Source organism: Alnus glutinosa, chromosome 7, assembly GCF_958979055.1.
Source record: "Alnus glutinosa chromosome 7, dhAlnGlut1.1, whole genome shotgun sequence".
Lineage (NCBI taxonomy): Eukaryota > Viridiplantae > Streptophyta > Magnoliopsida > Fagales > Betulaceae > Alnus > Alnus glutinosa.
Genome location: NC_084892.1, coordinates 29,896,782 through 29,916,132, shown reverse-complemented (window position 1 = coordinate 29,916,132; position 19,351 = coordinate 29,896,782). Strand labels below are relative to the sequence as shown.

Sequence of the window (19,351 nt, the reverse complement as noted above, 5' to 3'; positions counted from 1 at the left end):
ACTATTCGTAAAAATTGAAAGAATGCACCAATAAAAAGTTGCTGTAAGATATATGTGCAGGGAATTCATAACAACCATAAAATTAGCTGAAGAGCGCACATATTACAATGTAAGACAGCTAAAGCTTTGGCACATAATAGCATAAGTCAGCAACTGATCTTTCCATAGTCTATCTTATGTAAATGAAGCAGAAATGTCAGCTGCAACGGTAGAATCCCAATGGAAAATGACACTATTTTCACTCAGCCCAAGTTGAACAGATGATAGTATCAGTATTACTAAACAGAAAAAGAGTGATTCAATTGTGCCATAACAACATGCAAAACCCTGCTAAATCAATAAGAGACGCTGAAAACACAGTTAAGATATTCAAATGTTAGCCATTGCAAACTATATTGAACTAACACATTATTGGGACACAGAAATCAACGACAGATCTGTCTGCTGTATGAAAGGCATTACCGAAACTCCAGCTCGAAAAGTTTTCTCAACCGTGTTTCCTGTTACATAATTACGCATCTTGGTCCTCACAAATGCTGTTCATTTTCCAGGTTTTACATGAAGAAACTCTGCAGAAGGCCAACAGGCAGTAAAGCTATACAATTCAATCAAAACTGTAAAACAAATGCTTCCTCCTAAAGCACAAAAAGATTCTGCCTATAAAAACAGAATGGTTAATAAATTTGACACCAGAGATACAAATCTGACTTGGAAATAAGCATATTTTAATAATCTAAATCTGACTATTGGACATTACCAAATGCGATTCTGTGGCACGTTTGGGAAAAATAAACTATGTGCATTTCGCTTAAGGATATTCTCATTGAAAGAGCACACACAAAAGCTGATGCCTGAAAATGATGACAAAGAACTCAGTGTTCTCAGCACTGCGTATTGGCAACTGCACTACTAGTTTGCACAAAAGAATATTATCTATGTGCGTATGTATGTATGCCCAAAAGATAAACGCGTTCATGATAATCTTGCTAAACTGCAACTCCTAAACCCAGAAAGAACACATAATACTCACACACACAAACAGAATGCAGCCACACCACACACCTACAAAAACACAACGTAGTACTTCGAAATCGAACACCAATAAAAGCAAATGGCAGTTGTGGAGTGTCTTTGATGCTTTGGACAGTATGTTTACCACAACATAGTCAGATATAATTAACGTATTGAATGAGAAATAGATAGTGAGGATTAAAGAACGTCAAGACTATATACCCAGAACTCTCCAAGGAGCGCCGTCTACTTCAATGTTGGAACCCACTTTGATGTCGTTGCTAGACAGTGCATAAATCTCTGCACAAAAAAAACACACACACACACACACACACACACAGGAGCACTCACAATGCCCAAAACCCATATATTAAACACTGACCACAACCCGAAATGGCTTAAATTTAAGAACGGGAAGCGATAAGGCGGTACTCTGAAATCTGGGTTTTCCACGAAGACCCCACATTGGGAGAACGGAAGGCTTGGATGAGAGCGAGAGTGAGGAAATCGTTGATGATGGTGATGGATGGCTGAAGACGGAAGAGGCCGAATAGAGATTGAAGGTAGCCATTCCCGCCATGGTTTGTTGGTTGTTTCGTGTTCGGAGAGAAAGAAAAGAACGGAAAACGAGGACTGTCTGGAAAGTGGAAAGCGTGGTTCTCGGAAAATTTCTCCCCCTCAGAATTTAGAGGGCCGAGGCTCAAAACGGAGTCCCCGCTTAGATAAGGAGGGTTTTCACGGACTGGGCCGAATTTACAATCTTGTAAGACCGCCTGTCCAGGCGCCGAAAACACAAACTATAACGGCGCACTCAGAATTCGTTACGATATGAACCTGTTAACACGACAATCGAGATTATAATTAAAAAATAGGAAATGCTAGTGATTGGTTTTTTTTTTATTTAATAAATTCATTTTCAGATTTTTGCACTTAGGGTTGGTGGGATGGGGTGAGATGCTGGTGGGAACACTAGCATTTCCCATATACATAATTAAGATAGCACTTAAGTCATGTAGGACACTTATATTTGTAACAATTTTTGAGAATGTCTCTATCGAGTTAGCTGGCACGTAATGGCCAGTCAACGTTAATGACATGTAGGACACTTATATTTGTAACAATTTTTGAGAATGTCTCTATCGAGTTAGCTGGCACGTAATGGCCAGTCAACGTTAATGACGTTACCATTAACGTTAGTTTAAATTGAGTTGGCGTGATGAAAAAGTGAGCGTTATATTGAATTTTTTTTTTCAAAAAAAAATACGGTAGTCTAATTAATTTAAAAGAGTAAGGTTATAAATCACATTTTTATTTCACAATTTTAATATGTCAATTTCAACCAACTCTAGAGGCAATTTACCCGACATTTTATTTTTTCTAGAGAGCAGAAGTGTCCTTTGGTTTAAAGATTATCTACACCCAAAACACTAAACCCGTTATGATTATGGAGATATCCAAGTTATCTCCAACTTCTCCCTAATGTGTCCAAACCAGTCATCCATACGCCAATAAAGAACGGTCGGTATGTTCTTTTCTTTTTTCAGTAAGTATAAAATTTTCTACACATCAAAACTGTTAAAAAATAAATAATTATGGTTTCATGGTTGGACGTTTGTTTGGTGTAAAGCACGGAAAGTTGATCACGAAAAGTGATTAGTTGATTCTTAGTACAGAATGATTACAACGCAAAGCAAGCCTATCTATTTATGCATGTGCAGGGAAAGTGGAGATCTAGAAACGACTAATCGACGAGGATATGCTTCCAAGCACTACCCATATCTTTTATTGGTCTGCTGACATCCACCGTACCAAATATCATTCGATATTTCCCAAAAACAATAACTTACATAAAAAATAACTCACAATTTTAGTCATTTGCACGAAACTTTGTGCATCCAATCATTTTATTACCTACCTTATTCAAATACTTTTAAGCGTCATAGATAATCTCTTCTTTATTAATATATAAAAGAATCATATGTTTAAAGAAAAAATGTTTGTTTAATAGAATAAATTATTGAAAAATATTTCTTCAAAAAACTTTCATAACATGGCCGATAATTGTTTAAGGTTAATAAGGTGGGTTAGCGTTTCTCTTTCCAACAAGGCAGTTAACCGTACTTTGTGGGCACCTAACATCGTCACCTACTTGTATATGACATCATAAATAGCTTAGATCAACGCTAACATAAGTAGTTGATTCTTGACAGAACACACTTAAATAGAATTCGGTTGGACGGTGGACAACACGGCGTGGACCGGGAAAGACGAAGACCTGCGCGCGCAACACCGTGTGGTATAAACCGTAGATAATTCTTATACTACAGGGGAGATTTTAGTAATTTCCAGCTCTCATTCTTTTTGCATGCGAACGCCAATTATCCGATTGGGACTAAAAAAGCGTCTAGTGGCACATCTTACGGTGCTGTCCTGCCGTCCAATTTCCACCCTTCCTCACTCCCGGTTGTACAAATAACAGAACTACTCGCCGTCTTTGAGCTCTTCGTGTTTATTCCAAGGCCAATTTGGCCATTTCAAAACAATAAAAAACGAAAAAAGAAAAAGAAAAAACGATCAAACCCCATGGATAAAGATTCGATCTCCCCAATTTGAGCAACCCTATAGGAGGAAAGTCGTGGAAACCACCTTGTTATAACTTTTTAAAAGGTATTTATAAAGACCAATTTTATCCTGTAAGAAAGCAATATACTTAAGAAAAACCCTAATTATTTTTGTGTTAGCTTTTCTAAAAATATTAGTTAAGTTATAAATAGTATTTTTTAAAATTACTTATAATGCATAGTCTCACACATTAAGGAACCAACGTAAAACTTAGCACGCATAACACCTTTATAATCCACTCGCAAGGTGAGAAATTTATATTTTTAATGTAAGACCAACTTTTTTGATGTCACATTTTTTTTTGGACAGGTAAGCCCCGCACTCCAAGTTAACCAAGACAACTTTTACAATCTACTTCTTCAATATAGACAATTCATTTTTCTAATGTAAGACTAATTTTTTGGATGTCACAACACTTGTTATTGGCAAATAGGCCTTGTAACCCCGATTTCTTAAGGCAAACAACAAAAGAAATCAAGGAAGAGGATTCCTAATAATTAGTTACCTAACCTTCATGCAATTCGGACAATCCCATCAAAGGGAAGTTGTGAAATCCTCCTTGTAATTAAAAACCTCATAAAGTCATTTATATATCCAAATCTCACATAGTAAAAAAATAATGTATTTAAAAAAAGTGATAGTCGCATATACAATATCACTAAAAAAAGTTATTAAAGTTGCAATTGAAATTTTTTATAATCACTTTATAAAGTTTAATCTCTCTTAGTAAGAAAATCAAAGTGAAATTTAGCATTCAATTTTTTACGCAAGACTAATCGAATTGCGAACAATTTTCGACAACGAAGTTAACGACGAAGCGAGTGTTGTAAATATATATACCTACAACAGCGAGTACATCATCCCGTATGTTTCGGTTATTTCCTTCTGTTCTTTTTGGTCTTTCGATTATGATTTGAATTTGACTTATTAATAGAGGAAAAAAAGAAGAAAAAGCTGAAGGGGTAAGTGTGGGAAAGCGAAGTGGGGGAGAGAGAGAGAGAGAGAGAGAGAGAGAGAGAGAGTTGGCCGTGCCTTGAAGTCTCATCATCGTGCATGCATTTTGTGCGCTTTGCTTTGCATGCACACACGCCTCCTCCTCCTCCGGCAAGACCTCGACTCCCCGGTTCAGCTCTCTGGTGGCCGAAATCTGAAACCTCGGATCCGGAAACCTCTCCGGATCGATTCTCTGAAATTTCACGATCGGAGCTCCACAGCTCGGGGACTCATCAAAAAAAGCAAACTCTTAGAAGAACGAAGACACTCCGTCTCTTTGTCACAAATCATATGCGAGAGTGAAGCAGTTTTGCCACGTTTACAGAGATACGCGCAAATAAAGGCTAGCTCTATTTTAATGTGTTTCCCTTCCGTAATCTACCAGCTGTATTGGTGAAATCTTGGAAAACGAGTATTTAGGGATTTTAGTTTTGGTCTTTTTCTCCGATTGGATTGATTATCGTGAAATTGACAGAATATTGTTTGGGGAAAATGGCGTCGAAGACTTGCATGAATGTACTGTGCGGGTCCTCCACGTCGGTTCAATGGGGAAAAGGGTGGGCTCTGCGATCCGGCGAATTCGCTTTTCTCTGTGATAAGTGCGGGTAATCTACATATCTATCTCCCGTAGAGTTTTACGTACCCGCTTAATTAGGAGGTGTTTGAGATTCGATATTTATTATGTACTCTCTATTTTCGGTTTTTTGTTTACTTTCTATTTTTGGTGTTGTGTGGATTATGACTTTATTTCTATATTTTAGGACAATTTGATTGCACAACATTATGCATTTATATAATTTCATTGCGAGTGAATAAATATAAATATTATATATATATATATGTGTATGTGTGTGTGCATTTCAAATTTTGATTTTTTTTTTTTTTATAGTCGAACAAATTAGTATCGACTTCCTTTAATATAAAAATGATGGACTTTTAGATCTGCGTATGAGCAATCGGTTTTCTGTGACGTGTTTCACTCAAAGGAATCTGGTTGGAGAGAGTGCGCTCTATGTGGCAAGGTAAGATTTAGAACCAAAAAGTTTTTTAAGAACTTGAAATTTGGGTTTTTAAGCCCCCATATGATATATAATGCTATGGTCTACTAGCAAAGTAACAACTCTTGGTATCCGCAGCGTCTCCATTGTGGGTGCATCGCTTCCAGTTCTCTGCTCGAGCTGCTTGATTGTGGTGGTGTAAGCTGTATAAACTGTACTAAGAATTCAGGAATTGCCCCTGTAAGATTAACTTACATACGTGTTGATTTATCGGTGCTGTTGGAAACAATAGACACATGTACTTTTGGAATTGCATTGTTTGATATAGTGATTGGGTCTTTGTTGTTATGCCTTATGGATTTGGCTTAGGTAGCGTAGAAAAAAAAAAAAAAAAAAAAAAATACAGGAAATTTCTTGTAGTGTTTTTTCAACCGTCCAAATTTAATTTAATTCCCTTTCTTTCTCATGGAAATTTAGGAATTAAATCTAGACCGTTGAAAAAACTACAGAAGATCTCTTGTAGTTGCCCCTAAGCCAAATCCACAGCTTATCATCATATCAGCGTGAAATTGCGTAGTTTAGTAAGAAATTTATAGAAATTCATACCAATGCTTTAGGTCTCATTTCCCAATTTCTGCATATGTATTAGATTAGCATTTGTAGTTTGGATTTGACATACTCTATCCAAGAAATGTGGATTCAAATGGTCTTATCTTCCAAATGATCATTCCCGTAGGTGTAAATTGGTGCCTGCCCATCTGTATGCATCCTTCTGTAATAGTAATGACAAATGGATCATTAAATATAGCATGAAGCAATTTTAAAAAATTCTTTCGAGTCAACATACTGCTTCTTTTACTGAATGAATCTGTGACACTTATGTCATAAAGTTGGTTGCTCCTTGCGTATGTTAGATTATTGAAGAGCAATGTGTGAATTTTCAAGTAAATGTTTGTAGTTTTGACTTTTAATGATATGCTTATAAAACATATTCACACAGATTTCTAGCAATGAAAAGCCTAATGGATCTGATAATGTCAATGGACTGCTTTCCACTTCTGTGGACAATCAACTGGATGGAAGTAGTGTTGATAAAATGAAGCTTACGCAATTGAGCAATAATGCAGAGCGTAATGGGCTTAGGCACTTGCTTCAATCTCAGAATGCTGACACAAATGGGTCTTTTGGGAGATTGAAACAGGAGGAAGTTTTGCCTTCTGTTGGAGAAATTGGAAGCACATTCTCAAATTTTAGTCACGCATGCAATGGATCATCCAACACCACCAAACCAGACATGTATAACACAAATATGGGAACAAAAGATATATATGAATCACTTCCACAGACAAATTTGAGTATGACTCTGGGTACTCCAGGACATTCAAATTCCCTTCCTAGTGCTGTTGTTGATGAAAGGGAAAATAGCAAGATATCCTCTCCATTCCTACAGGGGCCCAGGTCTCGCCATCTTTTGCCAAAGCCCCCAAGGTCAGCCCTTGCTGGAGGTTTGGAAGCAAATGCTGGCGTGGTTTCTCAGATACGTGTTGCAAGGCCACCTGCTGAAGGACGGGGAAGGAATCAGTTGCTTCCTCGTTATTGGCCGAGGATTACAGACCAAGAGTTACAGCAAATATCTGGAGAGTATCCATCCTACATCATTTATATATTGATAGTATACAATTATGTTTTCTCTGCATGACACTGAATGTTTAATCTATTACAATATCGATAATTATTCACCAAGTCTGATAGTGATCTCCTTAATCATGATATCTTCAAGTTCGAATTCCACAATTGTGCCATTGTTTGAAAAGATGCTGAGTGCCAGTGATGCAGGTCGAATTGGTCGATTGGTTCTCCCAAAAGCATGTGCAGAAGTAAGTTTTCTTGTTAAGTTGTCCTAGCCTTTCAGCTTTTAATGGTCCTCGTTGCTGTTATTATCATTGCTTACTTTTTACCTTCAACCATGATGCAGGCATATTTTCCTCCTATCTCTCAACCAGAGGGCCTTCCTCTAAGGATTCAAGATGTGAAGGGAAAAGAATGGGTGTTTCAGTTCAGATTTTGGCCTAATAATAACAGCAGAATGTATGTTTTGGAGGGGGTAACGCCCTGCATACAGTCAATGCAGTTACAAGCTGGAGATACAGGTATCCTTAATACCTGCATGATTTAGATCTGGATTTATATTACTATTTAGTGGATAGAAGTACCCTATAAAGTAATCTGGCAAAAACTATGTATTTCTTTACCGTTTATTGATTTTGTGCCCTTCTTTCTTGCAACCTGAATACATGCTTCCAATATCTACTACTTTAATTTAACTTTATCATGATATAGGCATTTCTTTAGTACTTTAACTTGTTCCTGTATGCTTCTTTTTGTTTTGTGGGGTCCATTTCGGAGGTCACTTAGGCCCTTGGCACAAATGGGATAGCCCTTCCCTATCCTTCCTGGTATTTGGTATCATGACCAAAGACTATGCCAGCCAAGTCAGCTGCCACCTTTCTGTAATGGTTTGCTTAATCACAAGTATAGCTGAATTCTGAAGCTTATTTCTTCTTCTCAATATTAATGCTGAAGTTGGAATTGAGTGCAATGGAACAACCCCTGTAATATTAATTTCATTCCCAATGCTTGACAATACTTTCAATCATTTGCTCTTGCATGATAAGGACTGATTCATGCCTGCCTCCTTGCTCCCTTTTTACTGTACCATGTAGGTTTCAATTTTTAATTTTTAGTATCTTTTGGGATTTGAAGGCATATTAGTATTTCTATGTGGTTTTATTTCGTTTTGCTGCAGTAACTTTTAGCCGTATGGATCCTGAAGGAAAACTTATTATGGGCTTTCGGAAAGCTTCAAGCTCTGTTGCAATTCAGGTAACGAACCACTCTCATTTTCCAGTTAGCAACCTCAATCATATAAATATTGATACAAAAATTACTAAATAAACAGGACACCTATCCATCTGCCATTCCAAATGGCACTCATTCAAGTGAGACATTGTTTTCGGGTGTTTTTGAGAACCTACCTATAATAAGTGGTTACTCTGGCCTTCTTCAGTCAGTTAAGGGAAGCGCGGATCCCCACTTAAATGCACTGTCCAAACACTTGAGTTCAGCAGCTGGTGATGTTAGCTGGCACAAGTCTGAGAAGCATGAAGATAGGACAAGGGAGGGCTTTCTGCTGCCCTCAGTATTAGCACCAGAGAGGAAAAGGGCACGAAATATTGGGTCCAAAAGTAAGAGGTTGCTCATTGATAGTCAAGATGCTCTAGAGCTGAAACTTACGTGGGAAGAGGCACAGGATTTGCTCTATCCACCTCCAACTCTTAAGCCAAGCATTGTGATGATTGAGGACCACGAATTTGAGGAGTATGATGTGAGTGATTTCAATGAAGTTTTTAATCAATGTATTGTTATTAATTTTGCTTCATTTTTTCATGCTATTGGCATATTCTCCTTTTCCAATTTATGCGAGTTTTAGTCCCTAGTTAATATTTAAAGAAAATTCACCTATAATCTTTGATCTTTGATGTGTGTTCATGAATATTGGTTGTCAGACAAGGGTACTTCTGTGTGTATGATGCTGTGAATTTCTATATTTAAACTTATATACTTATAATGTTTCAACATCTATTTGCAAGCAGGAGCATAGAGCATAAAACAAATTCAAAAACGATTGCAATGTATGTTGGACAAATTTAAAAAATTTCATCTGCCTCCAACACATGGACAAAAAATAAAAAATAACAAATCCACAACATCTGCCCCAGCCCTGTACAAACAATCTAAAACTTCAAGAAATTCTAATTATTACCTTGTTTGTGAAACTTGAGTGACATCTAATATATTACACGTTTGTCAAACAGGAACCTCCAGTTTTCGGAAAAAGAAGTATTTTCGTTGCCCGTTCAACTGGGTAAGGATTTAAATGATTATTCAAATGTTTTAGTAAGTAAAGGTAATAATGAATTTAGAAATCTCACTTTGACATGCCAAATGTTCTGGCACCAATTACACCAGTCTATGATGGTGCCACTTCCACTGAGGATTTAGAAGGGCACCTTTTTCCTTTTCCTTGCAACTTTTCTTGTCCTGATGCAATTATATGTGTCCACTGCTTGTGCTTGAAGGTATTTGTATTTCCTCCTCAGGGCTATGGTTGGATAAATCCATCTAATCTTAAATTAATAAGCTTGATGTTCAGGGGACAAGAGCAATGGGCTCAGTGTGATAGTTGCTCCAAATGGCGAAGGTTGCCAGTTGATATACTTCTTCCTCCTAAGTGGACATGTGCAGACAATGTTTGGGACCAAAGCAGGTAGATATGCCCTTTTTCTATTCTAGGCTTTATTTGATCATGACAACTAGTTGAATAAATCTTTATGCCTTTTTTGTCCTCAGGTGTTCATGTTCTGCACTGGATGAATTGAACCCCAGGGAGCTTGAACATCTTCTCAGACTGAACAAGGGTATGATGCCAGATTCTGTGCCCCTTAATTTATTTGTAAAGATTAGATAATCACTGCCGCATTTTCCATTAAGAAAATGGTTTTTCCATCTATTTAATATTTTAATTTGTCTAAGGGTATCATCCCCTGTAAGGTTCAGAGTCTCACAGAATTCTAGCACTGTTTCTCTTCACCCCACAAATTAGAAAGAAAAGAAAACGAAAGTCTTTATATTGGTCCATCACTTCTGTGGTCTTTAGAATATAGAAAAGAGCATAAATGCTCACTGGCCTCATTTATCCCGAGATTGTACAACCTAGAAAGAATCTGGCTCACACATTTTGTATAACATGCTTGTACCATTCCACAAAGGTCAAGCTTTAAGCTTCAATTGGTTGGGCTTCATTAAGGGAAACTTTAAGCCATGCTTTGGAAATACAGATACATGGCCACGATAGTGCGTGGAATTTAGAAGATACAAAAATCTACCATAGACAGGAATGGAGTTTGGAAGATATGAAAATCTACCATAGATGGGTGTTTGCATGCATGGCACATGCACTCACTTTTGCGTCGGTCTCATTTATTAATCAACTGATCTATGTACGGTAGTCGTTACAAATATTGTTTCTGTTACTTCTTGGAAAACAGTACATACATATAGAATACACAATGATTGGCTGCTCAAAAGTTCTTACATTTATATAGTCAATCAAAGTGATTTTTAGTACATATTCTACCTCATTGAATTTTGAAAGACTGTTGATATGATTATACCTTACTTTTTCATAGAATTCAAGAAAAGGAGAATTGTAACAAACCTGGGGCATGAATCTTCTGGCCTGGATGCTTTGGCTAATGCTGCAATTCTAGGCGACGGTGTCGGTGAGCCAGGCACTCCATCAGTTGCTACCACAACGAAACACCCCAGGCATCGTCCTGGCTGCACCTGCATTGTGTGCATCCAGCCCCCTAGTGGGAAGGGCAAGCACAAGCCTACATGCACATGCAATGTGTGCATGACAGTTAAACGCCGCTTTAAAACCCTAATGATGCGGAAAAAAAAACGTCAATCAGAGCGGGAAGCAGAGATCGCCCAGAGAAATCAGCATACATGGGGTTCTAGGGATGAAGCAGAAGTAGACAGCAATTCCAGGCATGCATCATCGCACATTGATCCTTCAGAGAATGAAAATAGGTCAGGAAATGAGTTGGAATCCAAGAGCCCAAGCAAATTGGCTGAAACTGGCAAGGGACAATTAGACTTGAACTGCCATCCTCAACGAGAGGAAGAACTGCAAATGGGATCAAAACGTGTGACCATGATGGGTCTTCTTGAAATAGCAAGCCTTCCATTGGAGACATATCTGAAGCAGAATGGCCTTACAAGCTTGATCACTGAGCAACAAGCAAGCTCAGCATCACATGTTCCGCCACAATCCACCAATGAGAATGAGGGACAATTTAATGATGATGGCTGTTTATCTGCTGTTCAAGAGCGAGAAGGTGGTGGCGAAGAGTACTGTGGACCAGATCAAAGCCAAACTGATGCTCAATCATGAAGTTTCGAGTAATGCTATGCACATCCCTTTTGTTACATTTTTATCACACTTTATTGACGTGGCACTTCCAATTAGCCATAGGATCAACCCTTGTTTATATATATATATATATATATTTAAAAAAAATCGACGGGCTGATTGGAAGTGCGACATCAACAAAGTAAAAAAAAAAAAAATGTGATATATAACATTTTTCTAGAGTTCCTGTTTCTTTTTGAACTGGTTATTTTTTCTTGCTTGTTTATCGGATACTCTCTAATTTATAGCTCTTCCTCCTTCTGTTTGCAATCTGTTTCTTTAGTTGAGAGGGTGCATGTGTATTTTTGTAATATATACACATAATTCTTTTTACAAAAATTTTGATGAGATGTATCTGAAAGCATATAGGCTCTCCCTCCCCCCTTCCTCTCATAATTTGAATGTTTCATGTTTTATCCAACTACTCTACTTTGGGGGCGGAGGACCAGCTCTTGGTCGCTGCCTTAACTGCCTCCAACAGATTTTTCTAAATCCAAAGCAATCATTTCTAATGTATTATGTAAATATAAACTATAGAGGATGTACTCATCAACCAATTGTTGGCACTTTTAACAGTTGTTTTGTGGATTCTTTTAACCGCAAATTGGCTGCAACTTGACCCAAAATACACGTAAATAAAATAAATAAAAATATAAGTTGAAATGGATGATTGGCAAAGGTTGTCTTGGAATCATCACCGAAGACCGTCATTTGGATGAGATTGACACGGTCGGAGACATTACAAGGAGGGCTTGCACTTATCAGGTATTCATAAATATTACAGAAATGACTTATGCGTAACTGTTATGCAGGGGTATGGGGTGGGATCCATGGATCAGTGTGCAGGTGTTGTGCAGGTGTTGTGCACGAGCGTAGATAAATGGGGTGAGACCCTCTCCATGGGTTCTACCACATAAATCTCACTCCATGTGTCTATGGTTGTGCATAACTGTAGTACAAAGATCAACCCTTTATCATTATTGAAAAGTGATTGGTGCACAACAATTGTTCAACTGTTGTGCACCTTTCTATAGACATGGGGTTGGACCCACCCCATATCTCTAGACTTCTGCAAAATTGTTGTGCAGAAGTCTTTTTCCATCATTATTTAGGAGCCTTTAATTTGGACATTGCTTCTCATGGTCCGCAAGGAATACCCACTTACTATCGGTGATGGGTGTTTAGTACGAATTTAATTATTTGACGAGTAATATTATATATTATACAAATACATTTTTATTTTATTATATTGACGTAACATTATTAAGTGACTTTTGGACCAGCTCTCATTGAAGAATGCTAGACATCCAAACACTTTTTTTCAAAATTTAGTTCAAACTTAATGTGTCACAATCTCATGAGATCTATCATTTTAAAAAATGTGCCACAATCTCATAAGATTGTAACACATCACGTTAAAACTAAATTCTTAAAAAAAAAAAAAAAAGAAAAAAAAAAAAGGTTGAGGTGTCTAGCATTTATCAACGAAAAGAAGTGCCAGTATGTCCTACCCTACTTTTCCAAGTTTCAATTATAAGTTTCCTGATTTGACTGCAGGCCTTCGGTAGAATTCAATTTTGGCAGGAAAGAATCACTAAAATTCACACGCGGCCGCAATTATATGACTTTTTCTCCCCAACTAGGACGACAAGGCCTCCCCATACATGCATTCAATGGAGGGCAATTTTCCCAAAGGCATCGCCTGCTACACTATACAAATTTGGCAGCCATGCAATACCATATAAACAATGACATGGTCATGGAACTAGGAAAGAGATTCTGCTGACATGGAGTAAGATTTCAAATACACATTCCCGTAATGCTCATCTCTAAGAATAACTGTACCACATACATAGGAGGGGAAGGAAAAGGAACATACAAATTCCCATATATAGATGGCATTCTGGATTAAACGAAACTAATTGAACCCGGCGAGACGGGGCTTGTACTATCTACAAAAGAACATCCTCTCTTTGATGATCTTGAGGGATGGGACGTGGAAGAACCACATGTTTATCTTTCTATATATTGTGTTGAATCACCAAAAAAAAAAAAGCACCAAAAAAAAAAAATTGTAAGAAAATGCACATTATGGACAATCAAAAACCTTCAACACTAGCTCTGCGCACAGTTGACGATGATGACTTCCGGCTTTCCTGCCGTTCAAGCTCCTCCAAAGAGAGGGTGGAGGAACAAGCACGCGGAGGAAGAGACAAGGGCAAGGCAGGTCGTCTAGTTGGAGAAACAGATGGTCGGGCTCTTGATGGTGGTGATGGTGAGAAACTTAGCCTTGGAGCTGGAGTAATGATTCCATTTAGACTCGGTGACTTTAACATTTTTTTTCCAGCAACGGTTGCTGGTTCTTGCAGAGGAAAACGGCAGGAATACTTCATGTCTTGTATGATTTTGAGAAGCTCAACAACAGTTCTCATGGTAGGTCTCTCTGAGGGGTCCTTCTGAAGACATCTTTGCGCAATATCAGCAACTGTACTGGCTGCTTTCGCTGGGAAGCGGCCTTTTAAACGAGGATCCATGATCAGTGAGATTCGACAGTCATCGGCCAGGAAAGGCCGGCTCCATTTAATCAAATTCCTCTCTTCCTTAGGATGACGACTGTCAAGATTCTTCCGGCCGGTAAGTAGTTCTAGAAGAATTATTCCAAAACTCCAAACGTTGCTTTTTGGAGTGAGCCGTCCTTTCTCCACTGTCTCCACTGAAAGGTTTGCCACTGCCTGTAAACATGAGTAAAATGAATGCTAATCAACCCATGGACACAAGCAGATCATGTAAAAGAGAGGATTTGTAGAGAACAAATGAGCTCATGTGACTAGAGCACATATTATTACGCACTGAGTTGGACTTCAAAGCTAGCAGAAATAAGATCCAACTTAGTGGGAAAAGGAAAATCATCACTAAGCAATGTAAAAGAACTTACCACTGAATTATTAGAGATCTCCATCTCAAGAATGTGGCCAACACAACCATATCCTGAGAGCTTCGCACTAAAATCTTTGTCAATCTGTATGTTGGCAGTTGAAAATTCATTGTACATTGCCTGTAAATACAAGGGGAGCTTTCAGTAAACACAGAAGAATTACTACACTTAAGGAACAAAAACTGGAATAGTAATTCTTGATCATTTCAAGCACATCTCCAATTTTCTTGTCCAAAAAAAAAAAAAATTTGTCCCAAACATGGACTTTGTTTCCGTATTAGCCCGTAACATCTAGATGATTGAACGGTTCATATTGGTATTCAATCGTATTAAAGGAAAGGGTAAGCATCAAGTAGACATTATCCTCTTCTCAATACAACAATTGCGCTACTCCATAACTCTGAGCATGTCTACATAAGGCAGCACAAATAGCAGCAACCAATTTCATTAAATAAAACTATAATGCAGACAAGTTCTGATTACCTGGAAAGGTCCTTCTTCATGCAAGAAAGTCAGACCTTGTGCAGCGCATAAAGCGATTTTCATTCTTGTATTCCAATCAATGGGGGGGCCGTCTGACCTCCCATACAATAGCCGGTCCAAGCTTCCATGAAAGAGCCTCTCATATATCAACAATTGTTCTCCACCTTCACGTGCATGGTAACCAAGCAATTTACAAAGATTTGGATGATGCAAAGATGCAATTGTGTTCACCTCACTTATAAACTCCTTCAACCCCTGGAGGAACACCAACGCAGTGACAATATTACAATGCGGTAAAGCATTTCTAATATTTAGAATGCAAAATGATCAAACTCATAAAGTTCTCCAACATAAGTGAAGCTATAAATTGTATCTCATTGCACCCTTGACACTTACAGAGGGTGAACTAGTATAATATACAATCAGCAATACTTCTAAAACATGACAAGGTTCCATGTCATAAAGTTTGGAATTTACATTTAAACATGCACAGGATGTAAGGATAGTGGAGAAAGGAAGAGTGTATGCTTAAAGAAAAGTATTTAAGCTGCCTTTCAACCCAACAGCAAGACTCACATATGGGTGAATCTCCACTTACAGCATCTGTACTACATCTAATGCTGAATTCAGTATACCAAGCTTGTCAACATCAACTTAGAGATATCCTAAACTCCAAAGAGTTGTATCAAAATTCAGATGTTTCTATTGTTCTTAGTTATGTTTGCCATAATAACATATACAGCATATTTACGATCACCTGGGGGGAATTAAAAAATGGGGTGCAAAAACACACAATTTTGTGGGCCAGTGAAACAACAAATTTTACTGCCAAAAATAACAAAACGATGACAGGCTGAAAGTCATCCAAATTATAAAAAGTTATTCATGTTTAATTGCCAGTGATTATCAGGGAGGGAGATACCAAGAACATGAAATAAGATTCAGTTCCGATCACCCTAAAAACCGATGTATGCATAAGTTACCTGAGTGGATAGGTGAAGGCGAGTAACAGTTGCTTCGAATTTCTTTGAACTAGAAGCATCATCCCCAAAAGAAGCTTTATATATAATGGAAGAAAGACCTTCTGAAACACATCTGTCTGAAGAGAAATTGTAGCAAGCAGCAGCAACTTCTTCATATGAGAAGTTTCGGAGTGCTGCTGTAGGAGGCAGTGGCAATGGTCCAGAGGCGTGCAGAGGCCCGCTACCAGTTCCTGACTTAAAGCTTCCTGTAGTCTTCAATGCAGCAGCAGACTGAGGCGATGGGAGAGGAAGAGGTTGTGGACTCGGGGACCGTTGCTCCTTTATTGATCCAGTTCGGTGCCTCAAGTCTTCCTGTTCATCAAATTCACCTGATGAAAGAGCATCTTGCTCCGCGGCATCAAGAGACGATGGAGCAGATAATGCACGTGTTCTATGGTTGGTGACTTTGTTAACTGGCTGAATGGGTTTCACTCTTGTCCTAAAACTCGGGGGTGCAGACTGTAGAGACCGGGCTCGGATTTGCGGTTCTGGCAAGACTGTAGGTGTTTGATCCTTAGGGTTAGCACGGTTGATGTAAAACGTCTGCTCAGACTTTTTCTTCTTACTCTTCAAAACCGTGAAACACCCCATCTTACTGAAAAAATATTTAAGGATGTTATAAGGTTGTCTATCTTTCTGCAAAGAAAAAAAAAGAGAGCATATCTATCAAATGAAGTCTTAAACTTCGCAAGGACTTAGAACTTCATTAATACCAAGGAAGTTCAAAGAAAAAGGCAACTTTTGACAATAATTTCATGTAGGCACACACCCCTAAGATTTCATAAGATTGGATTGCCAAACATCACCACAACATGAATAAAGCATTAAAAACGAAAAAGGAAAAAAAAATTGCCCAGTTGCCAACTAATAATACCATAATAGTTAAGTCCTCCACCTTCCTTTTATAGAAGATTTCAAACAGTTGCATCATACATGCTTCTACCCAAGTGTTATTGTCAAAAGATGTATCTCAGGAAACCCATGTAGACAGTGCCAATCTCAATTACCCTTATTACAACACCACCTAAAATTTGGGTGGGTCATGGTCCACCTTTTCATCGCTTGCTTGGGTGATATCCCACCTAGAATTTGATAATTCATTTCCATACAGTGAACCTTTCTGCAACTAAAGTGTTAATCAACGAGTGAAAGACCACCCTCCAAGTCCCTCCCACATCATCTAATCGCAAATCTATCCAAAAACGCCAACTCGGCAATAATTTCTTGGTAATGAACTATATCAGTATTAAATTGCAGCTACTGAAGGATCAAAAATGAAAACATCATATTCACTGATGCTCCTTTCGTCAAAATACAAGAACCCCATGAACATTCAACTTGACCAAAAAGCAACCCAGATCCCTAGAAACCCAAATCTTGCCAAAAGGGTAAAAAAAAAAAAAAAAAAAAAAAAAACCCATTATTTCACAACTCCAAAAATAAAAAATAAAAATAAAAATAAAAATCAGCCAATAAAACTAAATAAAATAGTAGGATAATTTTCTATCCCTGAAATCACTACGATTAGTATTACCCATTTACACCCAACAGGCAAACCAAGCAACAACCTTAACAACCCCAGTTAATCAGGGCCACCAATTCTCGACAAAATCTCTACCAAAAAGAAAATTCAAAAAGCTCGAAACTTTTCCAAGAACCCCGATCAGAGGAAAACGAAGGAGCAGAGCCAAACCTGGAAATAGCAGCACATGAAGAACTCCCTCCTGAAGCAGATCGAGAGATGCCAAAAAAAAATTATGGAACTCGAATCTGTGGTCTTGATTTGATGAAGGAAAAAGCTCCCAACAAGTCAAAGAAAGCAGATGGGGGAAGGCTGAGAAGTGAGGATTTTTGAGAGAGAGTCCCAAAAGGGGAATGGAGCCCAATGAGCAGTGGTCAAACCTACCCAAAACCCAGATTTAATTAACCATTAAAGTACCATTATAATTCATCTATACACAACAGAAATAGTTTTCTTTATTCCCCTTTTGACGTTTATGCCCTTTCCATTTTCCTTTTTTTTTTAAATGCTGTTGTCCTCAAAATGACTTGGAATGCCCTTGGGTATTTTCCTAATCATGGACAAGCTGGATTTTGAATGAGTACATCTTGACTAGTATGCCTAAATAGGTATATATGAACGGAACCTAGTTGTATTTCACATTTATTGGTGACCCATTTATTTGTTCACAAAATACCTCTTTGTCAAGAACAAAAAGTTGACCACCCCCATTTCATTCAAGCAACACGCGTTTACGTTCAACGATGAATTGACAGTATCACGTTAATGATGAAAAATAAAAGTTTAATTTCTTTTATATTTGTTTTGAAAAATATATAATATATGTGATTCATTTTATATTTCATTTTTGGATTTGATTACGAATAATTTGAATGAGATTTGATGTCTACATTTTCCCTTTCTTTGTCTTTTAGCACCCAAAAAAAAACTTATAATTCGAGTGTCGTTTGAAAACAAATGTATGAAATTTTCTAAATAATACATTATGGAAAAGATTCTCCTTATTAAAAGTCAAATATAGAATAATCAAACATACCTATTTAAAAATACCACCTATTAGATCGAACCACATAATCGAGACGGATGTATAGAAAACAGATAATCATCTTATTATAAAACACTAAAATTTTTTTATTAAAAAATTAAAAGAAAATTGTCAACAAAGAATTCGCATTATTTTTTTTAAGGAGGTCATAGGATACGCATAATTTTCCATTACTAATCTAGAAGTCATGGATGATTTGAACAGGAGAATCAAGTATGTTGTAATATATATATATATATGGTCGGTGGATGAGACTGAATACAATTGTAAGACCCGACTCAAAAAAAAAAAAAAAAAAAAAAAAATACAATTGGAAGACCAAAGAGGGACATTTTGGACATTTGAGGACTATCAATATGACGCCAAAATGAGAGAGGTAGATGTCTATAATGGTAAATTAGGAGCGCACCTCGATTTTCAACGAAGAGCGCCTTGATTGAAGTGACAACCCAGTCAAAGTTTGGAAACTTATTTAAAATCAAAATTAAATCATGTTTCCAGTGTGGTCAAAGAGACCTATCGAGACAGCTCTTTGACTCTGAATGTAACCCGTCAGATTAGCGCGTGGCGGAGAGGTCGACGGTCTCGATGTTGCCATTGAAAGCCTGTGCGGGACCCACTGACATCAACATTTTTGTCTTTATGGTAAGTGGTTGTTGTGTTCTTCACGCGCCATGTCAGCG

General features: G+C 37.7%; 3 protein-coding genes across 10 annotated transcripts; 1 reads left to right on the top strand and 2 right to left on the bottom strand.

Moving 5' to 3' along the window:
* Positions 1-55: 55 nt before the first annotated feature.
* On the bottom strand, positions 56-1,723 carry LOC133872613 (uncharacterized). 3 transcript variants are annotated; one of them, XM_062310185.1, is made up of 4 exons: positions 1,444-1,723; positions 1,234-1,311; positions 758-851; positions 56-569 (listed from the first exon to the last, which is right to left on the bottom strand). In XM_062310185.1, coding segments are annotated over exons 1-4 (321 nt in total). In that variant the 5' UTR covers positions 1,592-1,723; the 3' UTR covers positions 56-568. The 3 variants fall into 3 exon arrangements, with proteins under 3 accessions (XP_062166169.1, XP_062166170.1, XP_062166171.1); XM_062310186.1 differs by lacking the exon at positions 758-851 and having other exon boundaries at positions 56-595; XM_062310187.1 differs by lacking the exon at positions 758-851.
* A 2,868-nt stretch (positions 1,724-4,591) lies between these two features.
* On the top strand, positions 4,592-11,931 carry LOC133872736 (B3 domain-containing transcription repressor VAL2-like). 5 transcript variants are annotated; one of them, XM_062310328.1, is made up of 12 exons: positions 4,592-5,231; positions 5,567-5,648; positions 5,763-5,864; positions 6,625-7,265; positions 7,405-7,501; positions 7,600-7,774; positions 8,431-8,507; positions 8,692-9,009; positions 9,500-9,549; positions 9,838-9,951; positions 10,035-10,102; positions 10,874-11,931. In XM_062310328.1, the coding sequence occupies exons 1-12, from the start codon at positions 5,119-5,121 to the stop codon at positions 11,641-11,643; spliced, it is 2,607 nt and encodes an 868-aa protein (XP_062166312.1). In that variant the 5' UTR covers positions 4,592-5,118; the 3' UTR covers positions 11,644-11,931. The 5 variants fall into 5 exon arrangements, with proteins under 5 accessions (XP_062166312.1, XP_062166311.1, XP_062166309.1 ...); XM_062310327.1 differs by having other exon boundaries at positions 9,826-9,951; XM_062310325.1 differs by having other exon boundaries at positions 8,584-9,009; positions 9,826-9,951.
* Positions 11,932-13,421: 1,490 nt separating this feature from the next.
* On the bottom strand, positions 13,422-18,004 carry LOC133873054 (probable serine/threonine-protein kinase PBL18). 2 transcript variants are annotated; one of them, XM_062310768.1, is made up of 5 exons: positions 17,795-18,004; positions 16,063-16,737; positions 15,080-15,334; positions 14,597-14,716; positions 13,422-14,393 (listed from the first exon to the last, which is right to left on the bottom strand). In XM_062310768.1, exons 1-5 carry the CDS (start codon positions 17,810-17,812, stop codon positions 13,761-13,763), a joined length of 1,701 nt encoding a protein of 566 aa, XP_062166752.1. In that variant the 5' UTR covers positions 17,813-18,004; the 3' UTR covers positions 13,422-13,760. The 2 variants fall into 2 exon arrangements, with proteins under 2 accessions (XP_062166752.1, XP_062166753.1); XM_062310769.1 differs by having other exon boundaries at positions 16,063-16,696.
* Between the last annotated feature and the right edge of the window lie 1,347 nt (positions 18,005-19,351).

What these genes read in the sequence shown, in the direction of transcription:
- LOC133872613 (XM_062310185.1), bottom strand. Translation starts at nt 1,591, where the DNA reads ATGGCGGGAATGGCTACCTTCAATCTCTATTCGGCCTCTTCCGTCTTC. An exon ending in TGGAAAACCCAGATTTCAGA is followed by an intron (nt 1,312 to 1,443) that starts GTACCGCCTTAT and finishes TTTTTTGTGCAG; the next exon opens with AGATTTATGCACTGTCTAGC. An exon ending in CGCTCCTTGGAGAGTTCTGG is followed by an intron (nt 852 to 1,233) that starts GTATATAGTCTT and finishes CATCATTTTCAG; the next exon opens with GCATCAGCTTTTGTGTGTGC.
- LOC133872736 (XM_062310325.1), top strand. Translation starts at nt 5,119, where the DNA reads ATGGCGTCGAAGACTTGCATGAATGTACTGTGCGGGTCCTCCACGTCG. An exon ending in GTTACAAGCTGGAGATACAG is followed by an intron (nt 7,775 to 8,430) that starts GTATCCTTAATA and finishes GTTTTGCTGCAG; the next exon opens with TAACTTTTAGCCGTATGGAT. An exon ending in CAAGCTCTGTTGCAATTCAG is followed by an intron (nt 8,508 to 8,583) that starts GTAACGAACCAC and finishes CTAAATAAACAG; the next exon opens with GACACCTATCCATCTGCCAT.
- LOC133873054 (XM_062310768.1), bottom strand. An exon ending in GCCTTCACCTATCCACTCAG is followed by an intron (nt 15,335 to 16,062) that starts GTAACTTATGCA and finishes GTGTTCCTCCAG; the next exon opens with GGGTTGAAGGAGTTTATAAG. An exon ending in AGATCTCTAATAATTCAGTG is followed by an intron (nt 14,394 to 14,596) that starts GTAAGTTCTTTT and finishes TCATGTTTACAG; the next exon opens with GCAGTGGCAAACCTTTCAGT.